This window comes from Chinchilla lanigera, unplaced genomic scaffold (genome assembly GCF_000276665.1).
Source record: "Chinchilla lanigera isolate Chin_1 unplaced genomic scaffold, ChiLan1.0 scaffold00166, whole genome shotgun sequence".
Lineage (NCBI taxonomy): Eukaryota > Metazoa > Chordata > Mammalia > Rodentia > Chinchillidae > Chinchilla > Chinchilla lanigera.
In genome coordinates, this window is record NW_004955567.1 from 761,535 (window position 1) to 770,164 (window position 8,630).

Genomic DNA, 8,630 nt, shown 5'->3' on the forward strand with positions numbered 1-8,630 from the left:
GCACCTGCGCCAGCACGGCGTCACCCACTCAGGGGCGCGCCCCTTCCAGTGCGTGCGCTGCCAGCGCGAGTTCAAGCGCCTGGCCGACCTGGCGCGCCACGCACAGGTGCACGCGGGGGGCCCGGCCCCGCACCTCTGTCCTCGGTGCCCACGGCGCTTCTCACGCGCCTACAGCCTCCTGCGCCACCAGCGGTGCCACCGCGCCGAGCTGGAGCTGGAGAGGGTGGCCGCGCTGCAGGCCGCGCAGTCGCCGCTGCCGGAGCAGGAGGCTGAGGGGGTCCCACTGCCCCTTGCGCGCATCAAGGAGGAGCCGCCCTCCCCGGGAACCCCACCGCAGTCCCCGGGAGCGCCCCCTGTCTTCCTCAGCGCCTCCTGCTTTGACAGCCAAGACCACTCAGCCTTCAAGATGGAGGAGGACGAGGTGGACAGCAAAGCCCACCTGCGCGGCTTGGGGGGCCTGGCCTCCTGACCCGCATGGCCCCTCCGCCCTCCATGGGAGACCCCGGTTTGCAGTGGAAAGAAAGGACCCCCTGCACCGCCACCCTTGAGCCCTGGCCCTAGGAGCGGAGGCCCCGGGCCGCCCCCACCCCTCGCCCTCCCCAGACCCCGATGCCGCCCCGGTGCGTCTTCAGGCAGGAGGACTTGGAAGGGGAGGCGGAGGACGCTAGGCCAGAGGGAGGCGGGAGGTGCTTTGCCCGGCCGGCCGGTCCCCGTGACACACACTGGACATCACCTCTTCGGATCGGCCCGCAGGGCGTTCCCGTGAGCGAAGGTCTGACCCTGTCCCTCTGTCTGTGAATAAATGTGAGCTGGTGAACCCGCGTGTGGCTGTCCGTGGAGGGGGTTGGGTGACTCCCACACCACAGCCTCGACCAAGCAGGAAGCCCAGGAGCCCCGAGGAGAAAGGGGACTCCGGTCCCCACACGCCTGCGGGCACCAGACACCCGCAGCGCCTTAGTCTGTGCCAGGCACGGTGGGTCCTGCCCGTCCTGACAGCAAGGAAGCCCGTCCCTCCCAGAGCTGGAGGTCGACAGCTGCACTGGCCCCAGCAAGCTTTCGCGGCAACACGGTGACCTGGATCTTTGCTGTCCCGGGTGGCGGCCTCTAGCCACGTGTGACTCCCTGTTCAAAGGGAGCAGAGGTGCATGCAGGCCAGTGCGGTTGGGCCAAGTAGCGGTTTAGGCCCTAGGAGTAGAGTGGACGGGGAAGAATATCCGCTGGCCAGCCTTCCTTAAATCTCTTGCTCTGATGATCAGCCGCTGCCCCCCTCCAGTGGCTGCCCCTTGCCATATATAAATAATAGCACGTGGACCACTGAGGTGTCCTCCCACGTGCAGGAGAAAGCAAGCAGGCATGGGAGTCACCCCCATTTTCCTGGGTGGCAAACTGAGGCCTTGAGGGGCACCCCTCCCCCACCCTGAACAGAGCCAGCGGGAGCTGGGCAGGGCTTAGAGGACCGTGTAGGTGACTGCCTGGCCCAGCTCAGGGTGCCGGGAAATAACCAGACACGGCACTGAGAAATTAGGGTTCCCCAGCGACCCTGCTCCGCAAGGACCTGTCCTGTGAGGTGAGAGCCTCGGGCTGGTACCCCACGCCACCCCGTGACCCACAAGCAGATGTGACCGCTTGGGTGGTCACGTGCTGTGGTCACACACCAGCCAGCACAGTGTCATGGACGAAACCTGTCAAGGGAGGGGACACGCTGAGCCGAGTGTTGTGACCAGAGCCTGTCCCTCCCCGGCCAGCGAGTGACTCCGCAGGGAGGGCTGGAGACGGCGCAGGCCCTTGTGGGAGGGAGGTGGTGGCTGCTCCACCTTGCTACGATTCCCGCGCTGACAGCACAGTGGGTACTGCGGCTTCCGTTCCTCGGGGACAGGTGCCCCAGAGGGAAGCGGGGAGCACGCCCCTCTCCAGAGGCAGAAGGAGTATGACAGGGAGGCAGATTCAGACCCAGGAGACAAACCACCACACCCCGCTCCCCACACCCAGCCCTCACTCCGCCCATTAGGGCTCAGGTCTAGTGTCCCCCGAAGTCTCCTGCATGTGGAAGGGGGTCAGGCCGTGGAATCGCTCTGCTCCTGTTGGCTCACCTGTGGAGTTCTTGGCTGACGGCTGCTGAGAGGTGGGCCTGGTAGGACCTGGGTCACTGGAGTGTGATCTGGAAGGGTGCATTCCTGTCCCTGGCTCCTCCCTTTCTTACCTGCTTCCCGGCTGCCACGGGGCAAGCAGCTCTCCTCCACCACCCCTTCCTCCATGCTGTTCTGCCTTGGAGCTGGCTGGCCATGGACTGGACCCACTGAAACCGCCAGCCACATAAGCCTCTCCACGTTGCGGCTGTTGGGCTTTGTGTCCCACCGCCGCGGCAGCCCACTGACACAGTCCCCATATGCACCCTGCCCCCTGGCCCCAAGGGCCCCGTCCCCACACTGAGGGTGCCTCCTACCTTCCCCACCCCACACACCATCTTACACAGCTGCTGCCTCCAGAGAGACAGTCCCAGGATGAAACCCAGACCCTGTGGAGAGGACACGCCTCGAAGGGGCGGTGAGCTCCTCTGCCTCGCTTCGAATTACCCAGTACCGGGACACGGGTTCCGGAGACAAACAGTAGTCTCAGGTGGGGCCAGGCATACCAGCTTGGACTGCACCGTGAGAGCCCATCTCAAAAAGAAAAAGCCAGGTGCAGTGTGCACAACACCATGTCCTGTGCCTAAAAGGGAAGAAGGGCCAATGGCAAACGTTTCAGAGCACAGTGGCTCTAGGCTCTGCATTGCTCTGTGTGAATGAAGGACCCAACAGCAGCCTCGAGTGTCCGCAAGCATTTAACTGTCCGGGAGGAGCACCCAGGTCAGCTTCTTTAATCCTCACGACGCCCTAGGAAACAGACCACGATGGGCTCCAGTAGTTTATCTTTTCTGGGTTTTTGGGTTTTTTTCTGAGGCAGGGTCTCGCTACTAGCCCAGGCCGGTCCCCGAGAGGGACGAACACACTCCAGACAGGCTGTGGGGGTCACTGCACAGCCCCACGAATCCACCACAGGTTGCTGAAATGCACACCTGCGGCAGGGGGACTCTAGTGTGTCAATGACACCTTCAGACAGCGCTTTAAGAAAATCCCAGGCACACACGTGTGATTCCAGCACTCCAGAGGCTGAGGCAGGAGAATCGCCACAAGTTCAAGGCCAGCCTAGGCTACACAGCGAGACCCTGTCTCAAAAAAAAAAAAAAAAAAAATTTTAAAAAGTGAAAGACACATGGTCATGGGTCCCCCTCCAAACACCCCAGTACTCCCCACTTCCTCACACAGTTACCGTTTCTGACAATCATCTTTTACGGTATCAAGTTTTTATAAAATTTAAACATTCACCGTATATTTCGATCCACCATGGATATGGTCGTTGCTCTCGGGCAGATTCTAGGTGAGGGCCCACCAGGCTGAAGAGAAGTCTGTGATGATTCACTTTTCTGGAGAGAGCCGGATGTTTGCCAAGGCGACCGCACCATCGACAGCTCCATCAACACCATCGACAGCTCCACAGAATCCCTGCAGGCAGAGGTGCCCGCCTGAGCCACGGCCACACAGCCACACAGCGGGAAGCGCCACAGGGTGAGCCAGCACTGGGGGCCACGAGGGAGGGGCTGCAGGCGCTGGGAGCTCGGGTGGAGGTGCCAGGGCCGGACCAGAGGGGCAGGGAGACAGTGAGGAGGGGAGCAGCAGGGGCGAGGGCCGCAGTGCAGGCGGGGACTCTGAAGGCGCAACGCCAGACGGGGGTGTCGGAGAGATCCCTTCATGCAGAGCAGAAGGGATTTGACTTTTTTTATTTTAACTTCTTTTGCTATGAATTTTTTGTTTTGTTTTGTTTTTTTTGAGGCAGGATCTTACTGTGTAGTTTGGGCTGGGCTTGAGCTCACTTTGTAGCCCAGGCTGGCCTTGAACTTACAGTGATCCTCCTGCCTCAGCCTCCCGAGTGCTGGGATGACAGGTGTGCGCCACCACGCCCGGCTTCCTATGAAAATTTTAAAAACACAGGAAATGGAAATCATTAAATGGTAATTCCTTGGAGTCTTAAATTTGTGTTTTATTATATTTACTGCTTAATCAGTCTGTCTATCCGTCTGCCCATCTGCCCATCCAGCCAGCCAGCCAGCCAGCCAACCATCCATTCCGTCCATCTCTATCATCCACCCATCCATCTATCCACCATCAATTCACTCACCATCTTTTTTTTTTTTTTCTTTTTCCCAGTAGTGGGAATCGAACTCACGACCTCGCACTTGCCAGGCAGGCGCTGTGCCGCTGAGCTAAATCCCCAGCCCCACTCACCATCTTTTAAAAATAATCTCTGTCTCTTTCTTTGGGACAGGGTCTCAACTTGTAATGCAGGCAGGCCTTGAACTCACTATATAGCGCAGGCTGGCCACAAACTCATGCTGCTCCTGCCTCAGCCTCCCAAGTGCTGGGATTACAGGCATGTGCCACCAAGCCTGGCAAACTTTATTTTTACAGTAGTTGTAGGCTCATAGTAGAATTGAACAGAAAGTAGAGACTTCCCAGACATCTGTTTTTTTTTTTTTTGTTTTTTTTTTTTTTGAGACAGGGTCTCACTTTGCAGTTCAGGCTGGTCTTGAGCTCACTTTGTAGCCCAGGCTGGTCTCGAACGCACAATGATCCTCCTGCCTCAGCCTCTCAAGTGCTGGGATTACAGGTGTGCACCACCACGCCCAGCTTGGACATCCATCTTTAAAAAAACACTTAAAGGCAATTTGTAACTCCAGCTCACTTTGTGCCACACGCTCCGGCACACCTACCACAGCCAGCTATCAGATACTTACGTGGCTTGTCCTTAGCAAAACTTAAGTACAGCGCAATGCATACATTTTAGACATTGTGTTTGACTCATCCAGACCAACACATACACACGAGTAGCAGCACAAGCCCCTCTCTTAACAGATTCTCCCGGAGTGCTTGTGGGTCATTTCCTGGTCATGGGACAGAATGTCCATAAGCCCACCTGGTTTTATATTTTCTTCCTTTTTCCCTTTTTTCTTTCTTTTCAGTGGTGGGGATTGAACCAGGGCCTGGTGTGTGGCACTGAGCTGCATCCCTATTCTTTTACTCCCTTGAGGATTAAACTCAGGGGGTGCTCTACCACTGAGCTACAGCCTCAGTCCTTTTCTTATTTTACTTTTTATTTTGAGACGAGTTTTTACTAAGTCTCCAAATTGCCCGGGCTGGGCTTTGACTTGCAATCCTCCTGCTTCAGCCTCCACCGTGTGTGGCTTTACCTGTTTTAGTTTTTTAAACTGCTTTTTATTTTAGAGACTTAGACCGGGCGTAGTGGCACACACCTGCAATCCCAGCACTCGGGGAGGCTGAGGCAGGAGGATGTTTGTTCAAGAGTTCGAGGCCAGCCTGAACTGCATAGCGAGACCCTGTCTCAAAAAGACAAAAAAAGAAACTTTTAGACTTCCAGAGCAGTTGAGCGACCGAATTGTAGATAACTGTAGACCCTCACCCGGTTACCGAATGTTACCATCACCCGTTACCGCCACGGCCCCTGTCAGAAGCACAGCACCCCCACCCGCGCGCCAGGTCGCCCTCGGTGGTGTGCCATCGCCCCACCTCCTGGGGACCTTGGCTGTTCCTGGGAGCCGCTTTGTGTTCGCCCAGTCTCGCGGGTTTGGGTTTCCGAGACTGGGATGGAACCCAGGGCCTCGCGCATGCGCAGCACGTGCTCCGCCGGAGCCGCAGCCCTACGGGCGTCCTGGAGGAGGGGGCCGCACACGCAATGCCCTTCTCCTGCGCCCTGTCACTGTCAGGGCTGGGTGTCGCCCAGGGGGTGCTGGCCTGGGCCTCCTGGCCCGGTGTTCCTCTCTGCATTTCCAGCGGAGCTCTGCGGAGGGCCCCGAGGGCGGAGGGTCTGGATAAACCCCACTGAGTTCTGCAAGGGAGACCTGCCGGGCTGCTGATTTGAAGTTTTGTTGGCACCCGTGTGGACTGCCAGACCCTCCAGTCCCTTTCCGTCATTTACCTCGCTGAGGCCACTTTCCTGTGTGTGCCCGGCATGAGGAAGAAAACCCTAAATCGCTGGGGAGACGCTGTGTGTTCGTGTGTGTGTGTGTGTGTGTGTGTGTGTTCACGTGTGTGTGTATGTGTTCATGTATGTGTGCTCGCGTATGAGTGTGTGTTCGCGTGCGGGGGTTGAAACAGAGGTTTTGCACTGAGCTACATCCCCAGCCCTTATTTTTTATTTTCAGGCGGGGTCTCTCTAAATTGCTAAGTTGCCCAGTCTGGCTTGAACTTGGGATCCTCCTGCCTCAGCCTCCCAGAGTGCTGGAGTCACAGGGGTGTGTGTGTGTGTGTGTGTGTGTGTGACCTTCCAAGTGGAATGAGACCTGGGTGCCAAGCCGTTAGAGCCGAGCCTGAGGGTCGCAGCGCGGGGTGCCCCATTTTCCCCAGAGGAGCTGCGGCCGGGATTCCAGCCCGCAGAGCCTGGGCCCCTTATCTCCCGGTCCCGCCGGTGCCTGGCTCGGGCCCTGCTCCAGGAGTGTTTGCGGCTCAGACTCCTCGGCCCCAGCCCCCACCCAGGGAAAGGAACTTGGAGGCGGGGCGGGGACGGACCCGGCCATGGTCACAGGGTGAGCAAGCGGGTGGAGATGGTGCACAGCGACACAGGTGGGGCAGAGGGAAGGAGGAGCCTCGGGCTGAGGCCCGGCCTCTCACCTCCCGCCGAGGCCAGTGTCTGCCCGTGCGAAGCGCACACACCCGTCCTCACTGCGATCTCCCCGCCTCCGGGCTCCCGGCGCAGGCTGGCCCTCCTCCCGCGGCCTTTGCGGTAGGCAGCTCTCTTTGCAGGATGGCCCACCCCCCCTCGGGCCCTTGCGATGCCCCAGGAGCCTCCCCTATCCCTCACCCCCACCTCACCTCTCTGTCCACCCCTGTGGTCAGAGAGATCTAAGAAGACAGCCCGTTTTCCCATCTGAGGCTTTTTGTGTAGCTGTGGAGGGCTAGCGCAGTGGGTGGCGTTAAGGTTCTTAATCAGCTGACTTTAGGACAGGGAGCTGACCTGGTGGGCCTGGCCTAGTCAGGCAAACCCTGAAAGCAACAGGCTCTTCCTGGAGCTGCGGCAGCCCACACAGGGAGCGCGAAGAAAGAAGGTACCCTGCAGGAGCGCAGGCGGCCTCTGAAAGCAAGAGAAAGTTCAGGCCAGGCCCGGGAACCAGGGCTCCGCCCACCACAGGACAAGCCCTGCCCACCAGGGCCCTGCCCCACCCACACAAGAAAAGGCTGGTCCCGCAGGGCCCAGCCCCACCCCATGCAAGACACAGGGCCCAGCCACGCCTATGCAGGACAGCACCACGCCCATGCAGGACACGGCCATGCCCACACCTGGATCTCAGCCTCGCGGGACTCCTGACCCAGGCCCTGCAAGTTCACACAGCTGCTACCTAGCAGAGAAGGGCGCCCTGGTTTGGCTGCTTCCTGTCAGTCACCATCAGGGCAAGTTAGTCCCGCTGTCTCTCAAAGACCACACACAGCCGGGCAGGCCTGTAACCTCAGCCTGGGAGGCTGAGGCAGGAGGATCCTAAGTTCCAGTCCAACCTGGGCAACTTAATGAGACCCTGTCTGCAAACAGAACCAAACGGCTGTGAGGCGGTCCAGTGGTGAGCACTTGCCTGGCCTGCACAAGGCCCTGGGTCCAATCCCCAGCACTGCAAAAGGAAAGCGTAAAATGAGCTGGATCCCCCCAGTGTGGTCATTGTGACCTCTTACTAGAATGCGGGCTGTGTCAGGCCGGGGGCATTTGCATAGCATTACTGAGATTTAATTCACATACATAGCTGGGCATGGTGGTGCATCCCTTAAATCCCAGCCCTCAGGAGGCTGAGGCAGGAGGATCGCCAAGAAGAGTTCAAGGCCAGCCTGGGCTATCAAGCGAGACCCTGTCTCAAAAACAAAACAAAACAAAAAACTTAAAAAGTCACCCACTGAGAGTGTGCAAACTCAGGGCAGCTGTGTATCATGCAGCGGTGACCCATCACCAAATCCATTTTAGAATATTTTTATCTCCCTAAAAGATACCCTGCACCCCCTTAGCCATCACCCCAACCCCTCACCACACAGCTTCAGTGGGCTCCTGTCTGCCTCCCATCTCTGTAGCTACACCCCCAGCCCTTTTAAAAATAAACACCACTGGGTGTGGTGGCACATACCTGCAGTGCCAGCACTCAGGAGGCTGAGGCAGGAGGATCCCCATGAGTTGAGGCCATCCTGGACTAAACAGTGAGTTCAAGGTCAGCCTGAGCTACATAGCGAGCCTCTGTCTCAAAAAAAACCAAATAATAATAATAATTATTATGATTATTGTCATTGTTATTATACATAAAATTTTTAAACTTTTGAGACAGCATCTCCCTAAGATGCCCAAGTGAACCTCGAACTTGGGATTCTCCTGCCTCAGCCTCCCTCAGTGCTGGGTGGCCTGCTTGCCACATTCCCTGAATGTGCCCCGTGGCTCCCTGGTAACTGTCACCAAGAGCAGAGGTCCGGGGCGGGAACCACAGTCACCTGTGGGGTCCCTGGCGATGCACGCCTCACTAGGGGACTTGGCCGCTGCTGGGCTGTTTCCTC

At 58.1% G+C, this 8,630-nt stretch overlaps 1 protein-coding gene and 1 long non-coding RNA gene across 2 annotated transcripts; one reads left to right on the top strand and one right to left on the bottom strand.

Moving 5' to 3' along the window:
* Znf579 (zinc finger protein 579) lies at positions 1–817 on the top strand (the record flags this gene model as incomplete). The annotated part of the gene is given in 1 exon segment (XM_013509291.1): positions 1–817. A coding segment is annotated over 1 exon segment (469 nt), but the record flags the coding sequence as incomplete, so codon positions are not given.
* Positions 818–2,891: 2,074 nt separating this feature from the next.
* Positions 2,892–7,174, bottom strand: LOC106147491. The gene is made up of 3 exons (XR_001232421.1): positions 7,066–7,174; positions 3,366–3,542; positions 2,892–3,205 (listed from the first exon to the last, which is right to left on the bottom strand). It is a non-coding gene; the product is annotated as an uncharacterized LOC106147491 (long non-coding RNA).
* Between the last annotated feature and the right edge of the window lie 1,456 nt (positions 7,175–8,630).